The 25,623-nt window shown below is 40.1% G+C and overlaps 1 protein-coding gene across 2 annotated transcripts in view; it reads right to left on the bottom strand.

Moving 5' to 3' along the window:
* Positions 1-25,623, bottom strand: part of RNF157 (ring finger protein 157) — a 1,565,029-nt gene that overhangs the window by 230,692 nt on the left and 1,308,714 nt on the right. For both annotated transcript variants that reach the window (XM_044068100.1, XR_006364438.1), the window contains exon 13: positions 5,344-5,452. In XM_044068100.1, the coding sequence (XP_043924035.1) occupies positions 5,344-5,452 (109 nt within the window). The remainder of the gene's footprint in view (positions 1-5,343; positions 5,453-25,623) is intronic.

Here is a 25,623-nt window from a genome sequence, read left to right as displayed (position 1 = left end):
TCGTCTGGATCTGAAGGGTTGGTGATGATCTTCCCTGCCCTTTTCATGACTCTCGAATAGTACAGGTCCTGTAAGGAGGGCAAACTAGCACCAATAATATTTTCAGCAGACCTTACTGACTATTCGATGTAACCTTTTTTTGTCATGATTAGACAGAGATCCAAACCACACTTATGGATGAGCCGAGAACAGACTCAATGACTACTGTATAGAATTGAATCAAGAGTTACTGTGGGAGGTTGAACTTCCTCAGCTGTCACCGAAAGAACATCCTGTGTTGTGCCTTTTTTTATGCTGGACCCTACATTGGTCTCCCACTTCAAGTCCCGGAAAATAACAGATCTTAAAAACTTGAAGGATTCCACAACTGACACAGCAGTATTAAATATAAAGAGGGGGGATAATACTGCAGTATCACTCGTGAAGTCCACTGTCATCTCCACAGTTTTAAGCGTGTTCAGTTCTAGAGTATTCTGACTTCATGAAAGGGCCAGCTGCTCAAAATATAGGTCTATATTAAAAAGTTGAAGCTTTAGGTAATCGAATACCTAAAGCTCAAAACCTAAACAGCAAAAGCTGTAAACATCGAATGGCCACTTCAGTGAATTCTTTCATAGGGAAAAAATTTGCTTGGTAGGAGGGAAAACAAATTTCAAACGCTAATCGAGTGGGGGGGGGCTTCATCACCCCAACTAAATATACCAACTCTGAGATCGCTCTACAGTGGAGAAAAGGGCAGATTCCCGATAATGCCCAAGCAAATTCTTTCCCTGCAAAAGAATTTGCGGAAGTGGCCATTCGATATTTATAGCTTTCGCTGTTAAGGTGTCTATCTTTAGGTATTCAATTACCTAAAGTTTTGATCACCTAATATAGACCCAAAATATATATCTGTATCTATCTATATTACATATATACCTATATATATATATATATATATATATATATATATATATATATATATATATATATATAATTATATATATATATATATATATATATACACACACACACACACACACACACACGTCTATATATCTATCTTCCATACTAATCCCGATGCACTTTTTCCCGAATCACTCACGGTCGAACATACTTGCGGGAAAATGCTGTTCACCAAAGCAGCATTTTCGCATTAGTATGCCTGTTGCGGATAAGGAAAAATTCCCTTTTCATCACTGTAGTGTGGTCTAGGAGTGAGAATATTAAAGTAGGGGTGGGAAGGCACAGCCCCCCAACATGGGGGGTGCAGGGGGGCATAGCCTCCCCTGCAAAAATGCTTTTTTCTTTCATTTTTTTGACACATTTTAATGAAAGTGCTTTTTCGGTAAAAGCGCTTTCGTTAAAATGTGTTCGGTGATGTTGGGATCGACTACTGCAGCTTTGTGCAATAGTCCTAGACCCATATAATATATATATATATATATATATATATATATATATATATATATATATATATATATATATATATATATACACACACACACACACACACACACACACACACACACACACACACACACACACACACACATGTTTTCACATTTTTGATGCTAGAGCTAATAAAACGTAATACCACTGATGCTGGATTCAGTAAGCCCTGAAATTTGATAAGACTTTCTTAAAAGGAAAACTTAAAGAAAAGACTCACGATATCCTTCTAATAGATAGAAGGGTGAGATATTTAGAACGGAAGACACCAGAGTGTGGAGTGGCTGTTAAAATTAAGTCTGCTATTAAGTCCAATAGGTATTGGATGGCTAAGTGTTGAGACTGGAAGAGATGTCTGTCTTTTTTTTTAATCTTGGGAGTATGAAAAGAATATTAGCCGAATTAGGTTAGAGAGAGTCAACCTGATTGGCTGTGGCTGATAAACTGCATAATTCCACTGTTGCTGTGCCAATGCTTGAAAGGGGAATTGTATCACATTTTACAGGAAGAACACTCAGAGGATGCTGAACCTGTGAGAAGGCACTGGGTTGTTACACTTAATGAAGAAACTGACAGAGGGAGTGGGAGACAGTTTGCTCAATTCCAGGTAGATTAATGTGTGACAAATTTGGAGTATTTGCATAGAAAGGCTTTGACAAGTATTTTACATACCAACAAGTTTGTTAAAGATATACTCTTGCAGACAAGGCAAAAGAAAGAGGGAAGTGAAAAAAAAAATTGGAAATGAGGAGCTGATGTGAACAATTTTGATTTTAGTTAAGAGAGTTTTAACTAGAGGAAGGTCTTTTGATGGGAAAACAACGTGCATACAGATCTGTGTATTAAATTTCCACCAATCTGAATGTCCCTTGTAGATCAATAACACTGACATTTTTGTCTTATTTGAATAAAAAACTTGCTTTAAAAATCTGGTTGGTAAAAACCACCAGGTAAGACTGGAACTTAGATCCATCCATCCATTCACAATTCCTTTTACCATTTTGCACATGGGGTAGGGGTGTCACTTCAACAGTGAAAATCATCTACAGCCAAGGTTTACATTGCCAGGAGCTAGCCCTGCCGCTGTAGTTCTTCCACACCACACATTCACATGTACACACACCCCTATGGCCAATTTTCAGTGTCCAAGCCACATACTGCATGTCTTTAGAATGTGGGAGGAAACCAGAGCACCTATGTAAACACAGGGAGGGCATGCAGATTCTGCACAGAAGGCACCTCAGCCAAGAATCAAACCAGGGAACCTCTTGCTGTGAGGCAACACATGTTCTCTCTGCTGTACCACTGTGTAAAATGGATTTGCAACAAGCACTATAAAAAAAAGAAATGGACATTTTCACTTCATAAAGACTCTAAAGCAGAACAATACAAATGTTGAGTTGTTATATCCACTGTTTACCTTCTGGAGCAAGACTCTTCAGTTTCTAGAGGAAACCATTGCCTGTGTCAAAAACAGCAGCATCTAACCCGATATGGACAGTCTGCACTGGTCTTATTCTATGATGATGGAAGACCCTTCCCATAGGGATTCAATAAGTCTGTATTTATCAGTTTTCTGCAGCGCTATGGCTCCTTTAGGAGCCCTATCTTCCTCTATGTCAGCCAAGTGCCTTAAGCACACTTCAAAGATACCCTGAACTCCCCCCCACCCCCACCCAAGCTGAGTTTGCCAGTCCTCCAGTGATGGCAACTATCAGAACTCAGGAAGTAAGCCAAAGAGCTGCCACTGTTGCCCGCAAGGGAAGGAGTTCTATTAAAGCCTTAACCTCTCCCGCTGCATGACTGCCCCACTTCAGGCTGAATAGCAATGATGTGTGGCCAGGGAGACATATCTGCCCTTAACACTGAGCACACACATCTTCAGTGCCTGCTTGCTTCCAACCTGGTAGACTTTCTCTCCAGGTTCTGACCTCCATCAGGTCCCAGGTGATCCACCCATCATACTTAACCCTCCCCTCCCAGGACAGGCACTCCCATATCCCCTTGCCTGAGCCACTTATCAAGCTGATGTTGCCTGGACTGTAGTCGAGTCTTTATCTCTCTCTGACACCAGGGAGGTTAAAACTGAAGACACAATCTACCAAGATTCCTGATAAAAAGAAATATCCATTTGCAGAATTCTGTATGGAGCATAAACTCTTTTTAAAAAAAGAGCACGGAGAAGTTTAAATGCATTACTTAATACCAATAAGTTCAGTAAATTTTATTTAAGCATTATTTATTACTTTAATTATATATTTCTTTATCTGTGGTAGTGTCTTTACATTTTAAGACAGGTACTATGAAAGTCTGTCACTGCATAAACAACCCAAACTTAAGTGCTATTTCATTTGTTCTACTCTTTATCCATTGAAACTGTACTTAGAATACCCCAGTTATTTTTCTTTACAAAAAGTATATATTTTTTTAAGTGCCTCACTTTCTTAAAAAGATTTTTCTTTATAGTCAACTGGGCACATTTTGAGAACTCATTATACATATTTAGCATGTCTTGAGAACTCGTATTCTACATACTTGGTATATTTTTTATGTTTTTTTTTTCTCTTCTTTTATGTATTTTCTTTAGATTTTAATGCTTTCCATATGTATTCAACAATATGCTAATAATGTCATTAATTTTACAGGGCAGACCGGTTAATAACACATTTAAATACATTTTTATTGGAACTCTCAGTCATGGAAACTAACCCTGATATTTACGGACAGAATGCACTATGTCCAGTATACTGCTGTGGTCTGCAGAGACACACGATATCCATCCCCATTTTATGAATGAAATAGATGAGTACTTAAGTAAACCAATGCACATGATGTGCTTCTGTGCTCTGGGTAGAAAACAGTGCTGTGTAAGGTAGCTTATCACTGCACATCATGCCTTACTAGGGCAGCCGTGTGTAACTATTTGATGAGGCACACCATACCTTAAAACGCTGCTTTGTGACTGCTATAATGCTTGACTGATTCATAAGATCAGAGTCATTAGGCATGACAGTGGATGGCGCTCATTACCATATATGGTATGGTAACGAGAGGCTACTGCTGTGTGAGCTTCCAGTGGTACAGAGGTCACCTGCATCAGTTGGGGGGGGGAGGGGGTTATGTTTGATAGAGCTACTACAGCCATTTCTGGAGACCATTATACTTGGGGGGGGCAGATGCCATGCACGCAACAGTACACCATCGATATACATGCACCTGTAGATTACTTGGATCAGTGCCTTGACTCTCTCACAACTTGAGGAATGCTTGTTAACACCAACCCTGCACCTTAACTTAAAAAACCTTTCTGCAACACTACCACAAAACAAGACAGTCTCAGACACACATATACCAACAACCCAACTATTAAGCAAAACAGTTAGCAATCTGTGTACTGTTTTGCTTAATAGCAGGGTTGTGACATGTCAAAATATATGCTGCGTTTGTGTTCAGAGGAGATGTTTGCTTACAGTGTAGGTGCCACAGAGATGTCCTTATGTAATGCATTTCTGTGTCCTACAAGGTTACAATTACACAATGTCTATAGATCTGTGAACATGGCAGACCGGTAGATTAGGTTGGTGACCAGCTTAGGTCTACGTAGTCCTACTGTACTTCTGATACAGTGTGATGAGGCTTACTGGACTTTTCCTCTCTTATCCAGAGGCATGGCTGTACATCAAGAAATAATGGGCACATTATTGTGTGACATTCTGTTTCTATAGTTCCTGAAGTAACCTTCATACTGGGATCTAGACAGCATAAACTCTGCAAAATGATGAACCAAAACCTAATCTTCTTCTGTATCTATGTAATTTTTAGCTTCCAAATCTTGTCTCCTCCATCTCAATCAGTTATGGTTTTCACAAATGCTGGACATATTCTAAATTATTTTATATGATTATGAATTACCTCTCCATGCTGATAGGATAGCTTTTTCCCGGCAATCCCAATTTCTGACTCGCTGCAGGATTTCTCATCCTCTTCCTTTTGAAGGACTGAAGAATTCTGAGACATGGATCTGGTAAATAAAACACAGAGGGACATGAGTATAAAATTCACACAGATAGTCAACACAGACTCCAAAAGTTTTTAATCCCACTCCCTCATTTATTTTTACTTACACGTGAAAAGTCAGTGGTTGAAGGATGGTTCCTATATATTTTTTTCTGAATTCTATCCAAGGCTGGTTATACAAACTACTAGGAATGATAAATATGACTGTACAATAACAGCAGTCACATCCTGCCACATGCAATTTTTACTTTTTCAAAGTTTCAGTACGTGAGGGGCTAATAGATGCAAACCACCAACCATTCAGTAACTTAGTGGACAAACTAGACTCAACTAAAAGGTTGCACTAACAGCATGTTGTACCAAAGACTGCCGTTTCTAACAAACTTCCTCTGAACAATGACATACATTTTTTACACAGCTTGAAGATGTCTTTTTAATTTTTAGTATCTGAATAAATTCAAATCTTCTTCTAGTACAAAGGAACATTTTTAAAATTCTGTGTACAGTTTGTAACAGGATACAAACAAAGAGCTCTACTGATGAATCAAGAAAAGTTCAGACACCAAGACAGGGACTAAACATTACAGACAGAGCTTTTGCTACTGGTGTTGGACTAGTAAAGCAGGTAGTAGATGAACCACGAAAAACTGTCATTTAATCAAGACAAAATTAACCAAATATAAAGCATCTAAATCCCTGGGAGGTCACAAGTTAAAAGAGAAATACTTCCAAGACAGTAAAACATGCAATAAGTTTTGTGCCCCCATGTGGGCAGGAGCAGCCTTAGGTCAACTGGTGCCCTAGGCAAAAGGGCTCCATGGCGCCCCCCCCACCACCACACTACCAGGTGCCCCATCCCGGTCTTCCTAAATCAAATAAATACTGGAAAAGCGCCCCTGCTAGAGCAGCGCCCTAGACGGCTGCCTAGTTGGCCTATGCCTAAGGCCGGCTACGCATGTGGGAAAAATCCTGCATAACCCCAAAACTGCGTAAATACCAACTCTGAGGTCAAGCAAACTCAAGAGAAAAGGAAGAAAATGGGAAACAACCCTACACAGCACACACCTTCTGTGTCACTTATCTGACCTTAAAAGTCGATTAAACTTAGATACATATTGTATGCTTTATGTTGGTGTGGGAGTTTGCAGATACACATTGATTAGTACTGCTGTCCCAGTACGAGGCTTTCCGATTAGGATTGGTGGTTGGTATAAAGGTTAAGATGCTTACCTCACAGGCATAAAGTACAGGTTTTTATTCTCCCGTTTGAAAGAAAAATTGGCTAGGCTAAAGACAGTGCAGAAAGGCAGCTAGCCTAGTACTTGCTTATTAGTCTAAAGCTCTTAACTTCTTTGATTGATCCTGGGACCGCTCCTTTTTGGCATTAAGTCACAGCCAATGTCAGTAGACTCTGGATGACAATTTGCAGATGGTTGCAAATAAGGAGCTGTCACTGAATCCCACACAGACACAAATAATCTCCAGGAAGGGCTGACAGAGACAAATAACTGGTGCCAGAGCCACAGACTAAAACTAAATGCCAGGAAATGCATAATAGTATCCTTCAAGAAGTCATCCACCCCTGGTAACTATCATATTGACAACATACTCCTTAGAACTGACCCAGTAGTCAGAGACTTAGAGACACATACATACAGTAATCTAGCCTTTGACTATCACATGTCTACAGTAGTGAGGAAATCATTCTATGTTGCGCAACTTATAAACAAAGGTATGGCATCTAGGCCCAAGGAAGTCATTGCTGCACTGTCGGCAGTCATCAGACCTATCAAGTACAATGCCTCCTTTGGTATGTACCTATCTAGGCATATCCAACAATTGGAATGTCCACAGAGGTTCCTCACTAAAAGAATACAGGGTGTAAATATGTCCTATGTAGACCGCCTGAAAGTCATATCCGTGTATTCCGTCTCCTACAGGCTGTTGAGGGGAGATCTATGCCTGGCATACAGACATTGTCAGACCCCTCTCTGATGGACCTCCTGCATATCCACAAAACAAACAGCACCACAAATACCCATTCTATAGACTTAAACCTTGTCTGTGATATAAATAGGACCTGCTGTAGAGACAGGTATGTGTCCCAGAGACTACCCAGTCTATGGAACAGGCTCCCTATCCATGTGAAGCAGTGTTCTTCCCTAACCCAATTCAAGTGCAACTTGGACAACTGGATGGGGAACAAGAAATTCATCCCTGGTTTGGCACCTATGTGTCTAATGGACACAGGCAGCCTGTAAATGGTTCATCTCCTAGGACCTTGATTGTAAATATTTCATCTCACAAGTCCCTGCTTACACTTATCAAGGGTACCAGAACTTATTAGAGATTTGGGATGCATGGCTAGGCTTAAAAAGGCCCTTATGATTGTTAGCCTAGTAAGCTCCTATGAACCTATAACACTGCAAACTTCCAGTTATGGCATTCTGAGTGTTGCTTAATTAGAGTCGACAAATTGTAGGTCTCCCATCCCACACCCAATACTCATACAATAGTATTCATATAAAAAGCAGCTATATCTCTTATTCACTGCCATAAATATCCATTCCCCAAGCAGCAGCACCTATCTCACATTTTGCATTCATATTATAACCAGAGCTATCCTTATTACACAGAGTTTTCCCCACCTTACACACTGACGTGTTCCAAACTGTGCATTCTTGAACAAGCATTCATACGAGAACCTAGCACATCTCTTGTATACCACTCCCCTTCCCAACCCAAGGAAATCTGGAACAGATAGTAGCTACTGACCCATCTTTGCTGCAGACCTGGACAACAAACTAGATCCAGAACAACTGCCTGCTGTGCAAACATCTTGGAGAAACTGATATAACAGATTCATGAAGGAGGTACTTCTCAATGGCCAAACTACATGGAGGTTGACTGCAGCCTGGATTAAGAAAGCAATATGCCTGCCTACATGGGGATGGGACACAGCAACTAGTAGTTTGTGGAGCTAAAGACACTGGTTTGCGTAGTTGGGGCAGGGACCACGAGCACAACAGGAAGGTCTGCTGGAGACAATGGGGAACAAAAGCAATCAGTAGTTCTGGGTTCTTTGGGTTCTATTGACCAACCCACCTGAATAACAGTACTCCAGGACAGTACACAAAGGACTAAGATTTCAACACAAAGGCAGAAGTGGGCATGTATGGCTAGAAAAATATGACACAAGAATGATCATTACTGGACTTTCTATTAAAATCAAGAAAAACCAAAGATGCATCAAATTTTACTGTACCTTTCTTACAAAGCAGCAAAGGATGCATAAACAAAAAGTAATGAATTAAATCTCCATACATTCCCTAGAGTAAACATTTCAAAAAAGCATAAAACAAGTAAGGAAACACACGAAAAAAGAAGTATTAGGTCCACCTCTGCTACAACAGCATACAAAATAAGCTTTTTTTATTAATGCTTCTTAGAAAGTATACAATATACTCTAATTTTGTTAAAAAAGGCTATTGTGCAATAATATACTCATTCAATACATAGTTGTTTCACTTAAGCCACTTAACAGAAAATCCATGCCAGACGCCTATAAGCTGCGAGTTCTGTCCTGTTAAAGAGATTGCTGTACAATATAGCTTGTCACGGGGAGGTGTCATATCTGCATGTGTCATTCTGTCTGGCTCACTCATTTTTCCACTACAAATAACTCCCAACCAGAATAATCTGAAGGTTACATCTTCTATTTCTTAAAAATATACAATTTAAAATTCTCATCAATGACCATATTGAAGAGTCATGATTAAGAAGTCAGAAAACCATAGAACATAGCTCGACAACCAAAAATACAGTGATACAAGCAATCATCTCAGCAATCAAACCACACCTTTGGCTGAAAAAGTTAAAGCATTGTACCTTAGAAGTACACTTTCCATAGCAAAGGCATTTATTAGATAAAGAAATCTCATATTTAAATGCGATATTCATTTCTTTTTCCTTAACAGCATACATCAGTGAATCAGAGCAACACAATAAAACGTACTGGAACAAGCTACTGGATGTGGTACTAAATGGGTGATATATCTGGCTATATGTGGCAAGTGTGCAAATTATGTGGGCAAGACGGAATGGGCAATGAGGAGTAGAATTTATAAACATGTATATGATAAACAAAAAAAAGGACAGCAATGCGCTATATAAACATTCCTTAGTGTGTGATGGGTTTAATACATTTGTTTTTAGCATTTTGGATATTGTTACTATAGACCAGAAAGGGGGTAACTGGAAGAATGTTTTGATAAACAAGGAAATGCAGTGGCAGTTGAGACTGGCTGCTAACTTCCCCCCAGGTGTAAATGAAGTAATCTCTATACCTCCTGTATTACAGGAAAAAGCTGAGAAATGCTAGAAAATATTTTTTTTTTGAAAAAAGTGTTGTGCATGAATATTTATTACACATTTACCTTGTGAATTTTTATGTGTGCAAGATGATGCATTTTATTCTTCTATGTTTATTTTTCAATGGGAACTCCTTATGTCATTAATATTAAGTGAAAAGTGGGTAGGTGTTTTGTATTGCTAACCAATCGTGTTGTTTGGTAAGATATTTAAACAGGGTTATTGAGTGCAGTTATGTATTCTGATGAAGTCTCGCTTTTGTGGAGATGAAAGCACTTAATATTTGTGTTCTTTATTAAAATTATTTCCATCCAGTATCCTGTTCCAATACATTTTATTGGATTGTTTTTTGTTCGTGCTGGGGCTGATTTTCTTGTGGTTATGAATCAGTGCAACACGCTGTACTGTGATGGCATTTTAACAGGTAACGTGTGACTTTGAGCTCAGTATTTTGCTCATATGGCAGCCTGTGACACAATGTGCTCTGGGGATCTAGCTATAATGTAGAATGATGGTAACCCTAAGAAAGTGAAAACACACCACACTGTATAACTCAAAGGCTGGCACACTGTCACAGTGAGAAAACAGTAAAATAGCAGTATTCCCATGGCTCTGGGAATGCTGCATAACATGCACCAAAATGCTAGAAATCCCATGGCTCTGGAAATGTTTCATACTATACAACATAAAAACAGCAGTAGTCCCATGTCTCTGGGAACACAATATAATGTACAACTACAATACAAGTGACTGTGTGGCTCCGGTAGTACAATGCACACAGAATGCTGGCAGCACCACAACTTTGGGAATGTTGCACAATGCATACGCACATGACATGCAACACTGTGGCTTTTGGAATGATACACAATGCACAACCACCATTCAAGGAAGTAGCTGGTTCTGGGAATGATGTACAATATATAGCAAAATACTAGCAATATGATGGTTCCTGGAATCCTATATAATATATGCCTCACAATGCTTATACTGCTACAGTAAAATGCTTTATAACGTACAAAGCATGGCAAGCAGTCACATGAGTCTGAGAATACTGGACAATGTGTAACAGTTCTGTAAGCAACTCTTGTTCTGAAAGTACATACCCAGAGTATTGGCACCCCTATGGTTCTAGGATTATCTTATGCTCAAAAACATATGCGCAACTCATGTAACACCACTGCTGTTGAAATGCTGAATAATGCACATTCACAATGCACAAAAGCACTGTGGCTCTGGGAATGTTGCACAATGTATACATAATTCTAGGAAGAGTTGTTTTTTTTTAATTTCCAGGGAATGGTCTATAATCTGTCTCTACCCTTTACTCAGAGATTCAGTTCTTTACAAGTTACCTTGTGATGTCAGTGCAGAATCCTCAGAATAAAAAAAACTCCCTTCACAGAAATAATGCCATGCTGAAGGTGCCCCCTGCAGGAGGAGGATGAAGCAGTAAACATAAGAAAATGACAGATCAAACAGAAAGGCAATAAAATGGACTGTTGAGGGTAAGAAAAAAAATCATTACTGTTCAGTCTAGTTGAGAAGAGAACAAGCAAGGGAACACCCAAGATTTTAATAAAAATGGACAGACCTAGTAAGGTAGAGGACAGAAAGACTGCAGAAAGTGCAAGAAGGCTGGTAAAACATGAACACAGTAACTGGGACTATTAGGAGAAACTCATTTGATGTAACAGAGATAAATGTGCAGCTAAACTAACGAGATAAGTGTTACCACAAAAACAAAGTAACAAGGGAAAGAAAGGGAACAGGTAGAACGACCCCATGAAGTACTGAGTACAGGAAGGTATAAGGCAGCTATGATACGGAACATCATTACTGGAAGAACACAAAAATGGACAGATCGACCATCAACAATTCTAAGAAAGACAAGTGCAGTAATAGGAAAGCACAATATTAAAACATCAGGATTTATCATGCACTATCGCCAATAATAATCAACACAAGCAGAAAATTGGTGGATATAGACAAATATAAAGGAAAACTGTAAAACAATTCATCCCATCCATCCACAACCACTTTTTCCTCATTTTCCACATGGGATTGGGGTGTCGCTTCAACAGGAACAATCATCTAGAGCCAAGGTTCACACTGTTGGGCAGCTAGCCCTGCTGCTTCTCTTCCAAACCACTCACATGTATGCACACTCACACCTATGGCACAGTGTGGGAGAAAACCCATGCAAACAGGAGGAGGACATGTAGGCTCCACACAGAAGGCACCCCAACAAGAACTGAAGCAGAGAACCCCTTGCTGTGAGGCAACAATATCTGCTGCACCACTGTGCCAAAACAATCAATTCACTGATCACCCAAAAAGGTTTTACAGAGTGTTTTGGAAAAAAAGCTAAAGTAATAGTGTCACCACTTAGTGCCAATAAGTTGTGAACAGTCAAACAGATAAATGAAACAAAGCTGGATGGATATGGAAAACCTTTGTTGAACATAAATACATTCTAAATGGACAGAAGAGTAAAGCGATTAACATAAGCTCTAAAACAGAATAAAACATTTTTTCCATTTATACCCTTCATATCTCTATATAAGTTAGTACTTTCTAAAAAATATGCTACTTTATAAATACAGCTTTAACAGTTATTAAGCCTATATCTATGTGTTGTTATTTTAATTTATATGGGCTTCTAATATAGGTTTTATGGAAAGATATTCATTCATTCATATAAATTAAAATAACAACACATAGATATAGGCTTAATAGTAAAAGCTGTTCAACGTATGCATAATAATCCTGTTTTTAATATACAGTTATGTTATGGTATTTATAAAGTAGCATAATTTTTTAGAAAGTACTAACTTATATAGGGATATGAAGGGTATAAATGGAAAAAATGTTTTTATTATATTCAAGATATGCACTAGCACTTTAAGGCATTAATGGAATTACCATGTGACTTGAACAGAATGTATTTAAGTAAGGTTAATATGTAGTAGTATTGTTCTGAGGAAGTCTTATTGATGAAAGCGCTTAACCGTATGGTTTTAATCTGTTTTTTATAATAAAAAGTCTACATTTGGTCTATGTCGTAGTGCTGGTGCTGTATTGGAGTTAATACCATTCAGAGGGTATCGTAATAGTGTCACCACATTAAAAAAAAAAAAATTCATTTTGCAGTGGGATTTAGAAAAACTTTGTTGAACATAAATATGCTAAATGGACAGAAGAGTAAAGCGATAACATAAGCTCTAAAACAGAGGATATGAAATACAGTGACGTACCAGTCAGACATACTGAGACACAACTAATAAAGACTTAACTGGGAAAAAGCCTATTCCAGATACAATTCTTAATTTCTGGTTAAAGGCATCATAATCTTTACAGAAGGATTTAGCCCAGAGTAAAAATTATCTATATACACATCCAAAATAAGAACCAGGACAAAAAAAGAAAAACACTCCAAATTAACAATGAACCTACGAAGTCATTCTTAGAACTGGAGAATAATTACTTTCATTTCAACAGTATACAAATTATATACTTGAATTGATGCAGAGTTTATAGTCGCTTATTAATTCAATCATGGTAAAAGAGCAAAAAGGTAACCCAAGAAAATTATATGAACAAAGGATCATCTGAAATTTAACAAAGCCATAATAGAGAATTGTTAAAAGGGGCGGACTCAGTATGAATAGATAGATTATAAAAAAGCAATTGACAGCACTCCATATTTACGGAATATGGAATGTTTGCACATGCATAAGATGCATCCAAATACTGATTAAACATATCAATGACAATGAAAAGTACAGTTTTGTACCTAACATAAATGTAGATGTTCGAGGATCCACATTGCTGCAGTCCTAACTATTGGGTAGTCCGCTGTCCAGTCGGCCCGAATACCAAAGTATATGGCTGACGTCGGTCAGGGCGCATTAGACTGACGTCAGTACGTCAGGGTACTAATGCGCATGACCGACGTCATATCCTCACAGTCTTTTCTTGCCCCAGATGTCAGAAGACCCTGAAAAGCTAAGGCCAAAACTAAAAATTCCAAACATATCTGCACCAAAAATATGTACAATATATACAAAATTACCAGAATATAACCTCACCTACACAACCACCCTTAAACACAGAGGGAAGGAGGGAGGTAAATTGGACTGCAGCAATGTGGATCCTCGAACATCTACATTTATGGTAGGTACAAAACTGTACTATGTTCTTCATTCCACATTGCTGCAGTCCTAACTATTGGGTAGAATCCCAAAGCAGAGGTAAGGGAGGCTGGCAAATCATAAGGAAGCAGGAACTGACAACATGCCTTGCAAAATAGCTGTGGCAAAACCAGCCCTAGACTTAGAGTAGAGAGGAAGGTGATAATGCTTAGAGAAAGTATGCACTGAACTCCAAGTAGCTGCCTCCAAAATATCCTTAGTGGCCACCCCTTAGAAATGCTGTAGAAGTGGCAGTAGCCCTAGTGGAATGAGGCCTAATTCCAGCTGGAATCTCCTTGCCATGATGGGAATAACAAAATGCAATGCAAAACCCAATCCACCTAGAAATAGTTTGTTTTGACACAGGCTTGCCCTCGAACCCAAAGCAAAAGAAACAAACAACTGCTGAGACTGCCTAAAATCCTTAGTCCTGCTCAAATAATAACGCAATTGCCTGTGTACATCTAAAGTGTGCAAAATCTTTTCCCCTTTATTTTGGGGATCTGCATAAAAAGTAGGCAAATGAATAGTTTGGTTTAAAGCCACACTAGAAACCACCTTAGGCATAAAGGAAGGATTAGTACGTAAAGGTACCCTATCCTTATGAAAAATCAAAAAAGGCTCTACCGCCATAAGGGCCTGCAACTCAGAAACCCTTCTTGCAGAAGTAATGGCCAACAAAAAGCAGTCTTCCATGACAAGTATTTCAATTCAGCAGTAGCCGCAGGCTCAAAAGGTTGTAGAGTAAGTTTCTCCAACACAAAATTGAGATCCCAAGCAGGAGTAGGAGCTCTACGTGGGGGTCTTATATTCTTTGCCCCTCTAAGAAATTGCTTGAACAAAGGATGCGAAAACAATGGTGGGTCACAATCATAGTGAGCTGAAATTGCTGCAGCATGAATCTTAATGGAAGAGAAAGACAAACCTTTGTCCAATAACTCAGTAAGATATTGAAGAGCCACACTCAAATTAGGCTCAGAAATCTCCAAATTGTTTGCTGCACTCCAAAATAAAAATCTCTTCCATTTTTCTGCGTACACTTTCCTTGTACTAGGTCTTCTGGCTTCCATAATCACATTTAAAACTTGTTGAGGAAGTTGAGACCTGCTGTCTTTCAAAACAGAATATGCCAGGCTGTTAGATGAAGAGATTGAAGCTTGACATTGAGCAGGTGACCGTCCCTCTGAGACAACAGGTGTGGAATCAAGGGTAAAGGCCATGGAGGCTTCCTTACCAGACTCCTCAGTAATGGGTACCAGTGCTGCCGAGGCCAATCTGGAGCTATTAAAATCATCCTTGGCTTGTCTTGTCTGACCTTTAGAAGCACCTTTGGGAGAAGAGGCAGAGGTGGAAAAGCATACACATGAAGATTTTTCCAACTGAAAGAAAGAGCATCCACTTTCCAAGCTGTGTGATGAAACCTCTTTGTGCAAAACTTTGGCAGCTGGTGGTTTAGTGGAGAAGCGAACAGATCTATGTCTGAGTTCCCCATGACACTGTCAATTTTGAAATACATGAAGATCCAGTTTCCACTCGTGGGGATCCATGATTTGTCTGCTTAACACATCTGCTAAGGAGTTCTGTGCTCCGCAGAAACCTTGCCTGAAGAGTTAGTTGCAAGCTGAGCGCAGTCTCCCATAAAATCATTGCTTGCCTGCACAATGGGTAAGAATGTGTTCCCCTTGTTTGTTGATGTACCACATGACAGTTGTGTTGTCTGTTAGAATCAACACCTGCCCTGGAAGAAGTAACTCCTTGAAAGCCATTAATGCAAACTGGACTGCTAACATCTCTTTCATGTTGATATGTAGATGCTGTAGTCTGGCAGGCCACTTGTCTTGTATCCACTTTCCATTTAGATGAGCTCCCAAGCAATGTCTGAGGCATCTGTCGTTAGAATCTGACTCGCCTCTGGCCGGGTCACAGAGAGTCCCTTGTTTAGGTGACATTCCTGAGCCCACCACAAAAATTCCTTTTGAATGCAAGGTATTATTTGAATGACAGTGTCCAAATCCTGGCAGTGCTGTGTCCATACATTTTGAGATACCATTGCAGCTTCCTCATATGCAGTTTGGCATTGGGAAGCACCAGAATACAAGATGCCATGAACCCTAAGGCTTGAAGGACTGTCCTTGCAGTCAGCCCGGACTGAAGAGATAGTTGATGGAAGTAACTGGAAAGATTCTTTTGTTTGTCCGGGGTTAAAAAGGCCATCTGGGCTGCTGTATTCAGTCTCACACCCAGAAAGCACATGTCTTGAGAGGGTACTAGACTGGACTTTATTTCGTTCACAGAATACCCTAGGCATCTTAGCACTGCTATGACATAATCCAAATGCTGTAGAAGGTCTTCCTTTTCTTGAGCTAGAATCAGGCAGTCGTCCAAGTAAGGATAGATTTGAATTCCTTTTAGCCTGAAGTAAGCTATCACTGGAGCCAGAACCTTTGTGAATACTCTGGGCAGTGGATAAGCCAAAGGGCAATGCAGAGAACTGATAATGAGAATTTCCAGCTCGAAAACGCAGATACTTCCTGCAACTTAGTCTTATAGGCACATGAAGGTAAGCTTCCTTGAGATCTAAAGTTACCATCCAGTGATCTTTGCCCAGCAGAGGTAAAAGCTGTTGTAACGTCAACATTTTGAACTTGGGAATGTCCAGATAAGTGTTGAGGATAGATAAATCCAAAATTGGCCTCCACGTGTTCCCCTTCTTCGGTACTAGGAACAGGCGAGAATAAAATCCTAGGCCCCTTTCTGGCACAGGAACTGGCTGAATGGCCCCTATGTGGAGCAACAGAGAAATTTGCTTGTGAGCCTCTTGTCTTTGTAGAGGAGGAATGTCTGGCATGCCTTTGAAAGGAGGCAAGGTATGGAAATAAAACCTGTAACCGTGGTGAATGATATCCAGAACCCATCTGTCTTGGGTAATTAAATCCCAATTTTCTTTGAAAAGAGACAGCCTTCCTCCCAAAGGTGCTGCCAGGCGAGAATGCACTGGCAGCTGAAAAGGCAGGTCATTGGGTCTGCTTACGAAAGGACTGACCCCTGCCCTCACCAGAAGTCTGAGCAGGGGAACTCCCTGTCCTAGGCCTAAAAGAACCTTGAGCTCTGCCCCTACCACGTCTAGACCTACCCCTAGACTGGGAATCATAAGCAGGATAAGTCCATCCCTTAGTAGGCCAATTTCTACTAAACTTCGGAAGCTGCACCTGCAAAAAATCCTTAACAGTTTGCATAGACTTAGCCTTGTCCTCCATTTTCTTTAAGACTGCTTCCACAGGCGAACCAAACAACACATCAGACTGCAAAGGAGCATCCAAAATCCTTGTTTTAACATGCTCAGCTAAATTCTGATCTCTCAACCAGGCATGCCTACGAAGAACAGAACCAGTGGCAGCCACCCTCGAGGAGGCCTGCACAGCATCAAAACCACATTGCAAGGAATGTTTACCCACCTGTTCAGACACATGAACTAAATCCTGCAACTCTTTACACTCAATACCTTCTGCCAGAGCATCCACCTTAGATTTCAATTGTGAAAGGAGATAATTCTGATATTTTAACATGTGAAACTGACAATTCAACGCCCTCATGGCTAAAGTGGAAGAAGTATACACTTTCTTTCCCCATCTATCCAAAGCCCTTGCCTCTTTATCAGGAGGAACAGGATTTTTAACAACAGAGGCCTTCACACCTTTAGGCCCCTGAGAGACAGTTTCGGGTCTGCCTTAGGACTCTTAAAAGATACTTATGAGCTTCAGGCACCCTATAGTACCTATCCGGTTTAACTGGGGCAGGAGGCAAAGAATCAGGATTGAGGGAAGCCTCTGCAAAACATCTTCCACCACATTCAGAACAGGAGGTATAGCTAAAGGCCTATGCTGGGGTAAAACAAGAATTCCTAAGCCTCTTCCTGGAATCAGAGAAATCTTGACCTTCCCATTTAAAATGCTCCCTCATGGAATGCAGAGTCTCTGAAAATGAAAAATCCTCAGGAGGAGAAGCTGAAGGAGTAGAATCATCCACATCAGAATCAGAATAAGGAGGATACTCCTGCAAGTCTTCAGTCAAGACTCAGAAGCCTCCGAACATTGCTCAAAACTCTCAAACTCAGGTTCCACCCTAGGCCTCTTATCAGGAGGGGCATAGAACCTCTAATCATAGTAATCAAATCCTCTGCCATTTTAAGCATATGTTTCTTAGGCAAAGACCCTGAAGCACTAGGAGAAACCCCACTGAAGCTAAACTTGGCCTGCCTCTGAAAGAAGCCTTGGAAACAGAAGGGAGGCTCTAACCACCTTAGGAAGAGAGGGAAGAACAGCCACCTGAGAAGACCCCTCAGCCTGGCCTACTTCCTGCGAGGATACATCCTGTAACAGTAAAGTCTCTCCCTGAGACTCCATAGAAACACCTGGCAAAACCTCCGGCTCCACTGAGCCTTCTAAAGATCCGGCGCCTGGGACCGCGGTTCTTCCACTCTAGGCTTTGCTGCTTTGTCCTTGCGCTTTTGGTCGAAGCGGGCGCCGGAGCCTCCGACGGCATTTTATAATTACAACGCTTCCCAAAACTAACCTGGCACAGTCTAACCTTCTCTTAATAGTGCGTTTGTTAAATCTAGCACAAGAGCGGCATCCAACAACGCGTGCTCAGGCCCTAAACAAGGTATACACAAAGTATGGTAATCCCTATGAGGTATCTGTTTCCCACAAGAAATACAGTTATTCACTTTTTCTGACATCCGGTTAAATACTGAGGCAAGAAAAACAAAATATTCCCAACGGGTACTTAGCCAACTTTGATTCGGTCTGAAACTCTGACTTCAGAAACTTTCAGAACGCCAACCTGCACTCGCAAAATTGCTTCTGCATCGGACCATGCGGCAAAAAAGACTGAGGATATGACGTCGGTCATGCGCATTAGTACCCTGACGTACTGACGTCAGTCTAATGCGCCCTGACCGACGTCAGCCATATACTTTGGTATTCGGGCCGACTGGACAGCGGACTACCCAATAGTTAGGACTGCAGCAATGTGGAATGAAGAACATCGGTGATAAAGCACTTTACAACAATTCATGATTAAGGGCAAATTATTATCACAGGGATAAAACTCCAGAAAATGGGGGAGGAGGGTCCCTGCAGTTGTACCTTAACCTTACCCAAATAAGCATTTACTTACTGGTTTAGTCTGTGTTTAGAACTTAAGTCCAAAAAACATCTAATTTAAAGACATCTTATCTACTTTCTATGGATGACTTAAAACTGTACATCAGACATGCACCTGACACGGCACAACTACAAATGGTTAAAAACAGTCTCAGATCTAAGAATGACATTTGGTCTTGATAAATGTGCAAAAGCAACATCTAAATATTCTAAAACAAGAAAAACTGACATACCAAGAAAATAACCTGGGATATGAATGTAAAGTGACTTGAAAAGAAGGGTGTCTATAAATATCTGGAAATAGATGAAGAGTCTGCAAAAAGCCGTGTACAAATGTGAACAAAGTTCAATAAGGAATCGTTCAAAAGGCTGAAGCTAATATTGAACACTTTCTTGATATCGAAGAATAAAGTTCAAGCCATAAATCAGCTTGCTCTTGCTGTTCTAACTTACAGCTCTGGTGGAACTGACTAGCCCCATAAAGCATTAGATCAGCTGGACAGGAAAAGAAGAAAAATGCTTCGTGCTAATCAGATGAAAAACAAAAACACGTGTATGGCAGTATTATATACCCCTCGTTCTGAAGGAGTTATGGGCCTCCCTCTCCAATTGCGGGGCTGCATATATATTTGTTGACATCATCAGATCCAAACAGAGAGAATGTTCTAAACCAGGAGGAAAACAGGCTCAAAATGACATCTTTGTTCAGATTAATAAAAACATTTTGGAAAGCAGCAGGAATGAAAATCAACCAGAAGTAGAGGAAAATCAGTGAGCAACAGAAAAATGCCAAAAAGGAAGAGGAATGACTATAAATAATAGGACCAGAAGAAAAGGAAATAAAACTAGAAAACCCACGATTATAGTGTCAAGTATAGAGAAGTACTAGGGTAATACTAACAAAAGAACCATGGACGTGCCCTCCATTTCAAAGGAGGATTCTGTACAGTACAACAGATGCGCAGGCAGACTACTGAAACACAGACTGGGGTACACAAGTTAAAAAGTAGCTCAAAATTAGAGCTGAAAGTTACCAATGAGATATCCATTCATATGAAACCTAGATAAACTATGCAAAGCCCTAGCCAATAAACAACTTGCACAATATTCGCAGTCCACTAAAATAAAACGAAACAGGAACTCAAGTCTAAAAACCACAGGGCAGACAAATACAGTACGCTGTAGTCTGGTTTGTGTAATAAATTAAATGTCATACTGTAGAACTAGGGAACTCTATGGGTGACTAATGTCTTTACTACTCACCTGGAAACTCATTCTCTAAACCTAAAGTATGTTACACTTTACTACACACACAAAATGTGCGTGTGTGTATGTGTATGTGTGTATATATATATATATATATATATATATATATATATATATATATATATATATATATATATATATATCTATATACACACATACACACACACACACAGGTCTACTTCAGAAGACTGACAAACCAAAAGACTGAATCCCAAAAGACTAAAATTTAAAAATACTGAATGATGGAATTTACCCCTTCTCCACTGTTGTGTGATCTTGGAATTGGGATATACAGTTAGCAGGGGGCGTGGGGGGCACATCCCCCCACGTGAGGGGTGCAGGGGGGCTTGCCCTCTGCATTACAAATGTGTTCAGTATTTTGAACCTTCACAAGTGTGTGTGTGTGGTATTTTGAGAAAGAGGACCCAAAAGTAACTGAAAATACAGCTTTTACTCGAGTCACGACATGCAAACCATATGAACATTTTTTTCCATCGTTTTAGTAAAAACACCACATATACTGCAAATCTAAGATGAATTTGTTGCAGGCTCCAAATGAACTTGTTTCCCACCCACAGCATCCCACTCCAGATCCACAATTATACAGTTTTTCTACAGCGTCCCACTCTAGGCAGCTGGACATTTTCTAACTTCCTAAGGATCCTTTTCCAGGTATAACAGCCTCTACTTCGAACTACAACTCCAATCTTCCGATACAGAGGAAAATGCGCCACCTTAAAATTCTAACAAATCTGTCATGGCTTATTAAATTTCTCCTTTTACGCAATAATAAAATACAACTGGACTCATACTGACTGATTAAGCAAGAAGGGATTTTTCATCGAGCTAATACTACATCACAAAAACAGCATTAGCAGTATTTCAAAGCCAATGTACTTAGAAATGTAAATTTTTGTGCAATGACTACTTCACAAACTGCATTCAGTACTCCCAAAATATTACAAGACCCAGGCATGCAGCACACTGGTAACCACTAGGGATGACAAGAGGCACATACGGCTGTTACTATCTGGTCCACCACAGCTTTTTAAGTGCAGTTTAGTTTAGGACCTCTGTGCACTGCCAGTAAGCTTCACTTGCTCCTGCAAGTTTGCTAAATAATGTTCTGTAGCACTCCCCCCCCCCCCCCAAAACCAGGGTACCAGTCACTTAGATTCTGCAAATACTTTAGTAGACTACAGTCACAGCTCTTGACTTGGTATATGCACCTTCAGTCTAACAGATACAAACTCCCAAAGCTCACTTCAGGCTTACTGCAGTACATTTACTAATGGCTTATAACACAATATGGGTGCACACACAATTTTGCAACATCTCTTATCCTTAGTTATAGTGCCGTGAAAACAAGTCACTTTAAAATGCAATGGAAAACACTTTCTGTTGTAGTTTGCCTTTAAGCACACTTCTGCATTGTATGTTAACAAAAACAGCAAAACACTCTTGCTACACAAGTTAAGGATACAGCTAGATAACACATAATATAACTGCTTCTGCCAGCAGCAGATGTGCTGTTCTGAAGACAATGACCCCAGAAGTAACTAAAAGACAGAGGGCAGAAGTGACTTCATCAATTACTAGCAGACGAACTCCATATACAGGCTTTACTGGAAAGGCTCACTCAGATTCTGCCACAGTTTGCTGTGAGAGAAGGTTAGTTTGCTTTTTATTTCTTGTATTTTGTTTTACTTTATTGCCTTTTTCTATTTTATACACTGATTTGTTTTATTTACACTGTTTAGTCTGCATTTAACTGCATATTAAAACTTGAGAAGAGACCACAGCTTTGTCTCTTGCGAGTCAGACAGAATTTTTTCCTAGCCTCCCACCCTGTTAGTGTTGTGTTCTTACACCACTGCCTTTCTGGTTGCCTGCCCCTTATGTTAATTTGACCATATATCTTGTTCCCTCTCTCCTTTCACTGGCTGGTGTAAGCACAAGATTGTCATTTCCTGAAATCATTCCCCTTCAACTATTTAAATTTATTTGCCATCCTACTGTATTCCTTAGTACCAGAAATTAAAAGTGCCCGCCCCCTTTCAATCTATCTTGCTCTTTTAAAATTAGTGGCTCTCCACTAAAACCTAACTTTTTTAGACAGCTAAAACTTAAGTTACCCACTTTCATATCTAACTGCTTAGTGTACACTGCAGTGTTTAGGATAAACCTTTTTTTTTCATTTTACCTTTAAGCATCTATTGCAAGACCACCAGTTATTGCATAACCCACATTCTGCCTCTCAATAGTCATCTTGGGATTAGTGCTTCTAGTTTCCTCCTGGTGAGAGGAGTACAGGGACATTATTTCCTGGAGACTGTTGGTCACCAGAAAGCCTAATAACTGCTTTACAGGTGACAGCTTAGAATATGTGCTTATATTCTGATCCTGGCGAGAGAAGGAGCAGAGTGCATTGATTCCTAACTGTTTCTGGTTAGAAAGTGAGTGTCTATGCTTAATGTACCAGACTGGTCTGGTTGCTATTTGAGGCATCTACCAGAAAAATGCATCATCCAGAACAAGACTGTGGCTCACCAAACAGGCTGTGGCCTGCTTCTCTTCTTGGGATTGGTGCTAACATTTTGCTTCTGGTGAGAGAAGAAGCAAAGGAGCATTGTATCCCAACGGAGCAAAGCTGAGGTGAGACCAGCATTAGTAGTAGCCATTCATACGACTCCCCTCTTGTCATCATTCTTGACAAACTAATTGTTTTCAGTAAGTATTGCTTGATTTGTTTCTAACTTTAGAATATCTGCCTAAATACTTCATTCTTAAATTTTCAAGGTCTACGTATTAGTTTCCCCTCAAGTGTTTGGCAGTGGTCTGTACAGACTCAGACACCTTGAGTGACATTTTTCCTTACAAGCACAGCTGAAATTTCTCCAGTACCTACGTTGCACACAGGACAACTAGTTTGCAGTGACAAGCACTGTCCACACAGTTGCAAACCGGATACTCCTGACCGTGATCAACATTCTCACTCCAACTGTCTAATCAATAAAAAAAGGGTCTGTTGTCATGGATATGTCATGGATATGAACTTTCCTGCTGTCTCCGTTAGTGGCTTGGTAGATATGGGCATCATGAGGCAATGCAGAAATTGCCTTATGTTTACAGACAACCAGTTAATTCTCAAACAAACTGATATGGTATGTGAGATGTATTTACACAATGTCTCTGGATGAAAAGCTTTCAAATAAAAGTACTCCTAATGTCAATAAGTTTGTCAGTAGTATACACGCTGTACCCATCAACTCATCTCATGGAGCTTCTACTTCTAGGCCCATAAGGCAAGTCACCACACAATCCAACATTCTAGTCATTGGAGACTCCATCATGAGACACACTGATGTCCTTCTCACCAGGATGAGTAAGGAAAAAGTAACAATCAGTTGCTTATCAGGGGCTAGGATCCACCACATTATGCATGCACTCAGGTCATTGAACCACAATTACCAATATGACTCAGTCATAGTCCATGTGGGATTAACTAACCCAAGACTTACCCCCCTAGACTATATGAAGAAAAACAACATGGAGCTCTCAGATTATATGTCTCAGGCTGGTATGAGCCTAGCATTGTGCACCATTTTACCTTCTCCAAGGATGATGCCACAATATGAACAAAAGATGATTGACTTTAATAATTGGCTTAGTTTCAGGGGTCATTCTAAGGGGGTGCAATATTTGTCAGCATGGAAGGAGATGGTCAACAAACCACGCTGCTTTGCACCTCTCCCCTCTAGGCTTTTGAATATTAGCTAAAACATTGTCTTCCCCCATAGTGCCTTTTTTCGGCAATGCCAAACTGAAAGTATTTCTGACACAGAAAATCAAAACCAAGAAAATCTAAAAAGGTATTACTGCTCAATGCTAGGAGTCTCAAAAAAAACTCCACTGCCTAGAAGCTCTCTTTACCCTACAGAATGCCGATATCTGTGTGGTCACTGAAACATGGTTTAAAGCAGGGGAGAGCACACCAACAGTGCAAGGTTATAATGCCTTTCACACATTTATACCAGCTACTTCACAGGCAGGGACTAAAGGTGCAGGTGTCTCTATTTACATCAAAAATAAATACACTTCAAGGCTGGTCAGACAGGACAATGCTCTTGAGCTGCTCCATGTTCAAATCACCATAGGTAAAATCCAATACTACTTCCTTGCAAACTATAGGCCCCCCTCAATGACCCAGGAAACCCATACCATGTATTTAAGCTTATTAGAAACACTAACCATACACCATATTCATAATTACCCAACTATTAACTGGGTATCCTATACAACAACAAAAATACATGCACAGAGATTCCTGGATTTTGTAAACACAAACTCCCTGGAACAGATGATCGATGCACCAACCAAGGGTGCAACCATACTGGATATGGTCCTCACTAATATGGAAGACTGCTGCACATCCCCCACTGTAATGCCTTCTTTGGTAAGATAAGACCACAAAATGGTCTCATTTGAAGTAAAATTAAAACCTGGACCTCCAGCTAAACCTGGAATATTCAGGAACTATTCTAAGGCTAACCTCCTGCTATTAAGTGAGAACCTGGCAAAATATCAAGCCCCCATAAACCCTGAGAACACTTCTGCCTATGCAGAATTGTTCACAGAAACACTGTACAAGTATGTTAATAGCTGCATAGAGGTAAGCTGTACCCACCAGGAAGTACAGAACTAACTCATAAAACAAGCCACCCTGGTGGAATCACACAATCAATTGTCTGTGTAACAGGAGGAAGAAGATCATGGCAAAAATTAGGAGGTGCAGCACCCAGCAGGATAAAAGCACTCTCAAACTAAAACTCCTGAGAGGACAAATAAAGTCTACCAAAGCCAAATTTGAGGTAGGTTTGGCCTCCCAGGCCAAAGATAACCACAAAGCATTCTTTAGCTATGTCCACAACCTCAAAGGCAACACACAAGTGTGTGCAGAGCTCATTGTAAATGCAGCCACCCATACTGAGCCAGAAGATATAGCAAACCTCCTGGCTGAACTTTACTCCTTTCTCCCCCTCAACCTTCCCTTGGGAAATATCAGATATAACCCCCCCCCCACCATCACTAGGAAAAAGGTCCTTAATGCTCTCTCTAAGACCAAGAACAGTGCATTAATGGGCCCAGGATGCCTTCTAAATAGCATGTAACATGGCCTATCA

The sequence above is a fragment of the Protopterus annectens genome, chromosome 4.part0 (assembly GCF_019279795.1).
Source record: "Protopterus annectens isolate FY-2018-M chromosome 4.part0, PAN1.0, whole genome shotgun sequence".
NCBI lineage: Eukaryota > Metazoa > Chordata > Ceratodontiformes > Protopteridae > Protopterus > Protopterus annectens.
The sequence above is the reverse complement of the archived record's forward strand: the minus strand, read 5'-3'. Positions and strand labels throughout refer to the sequence as shown.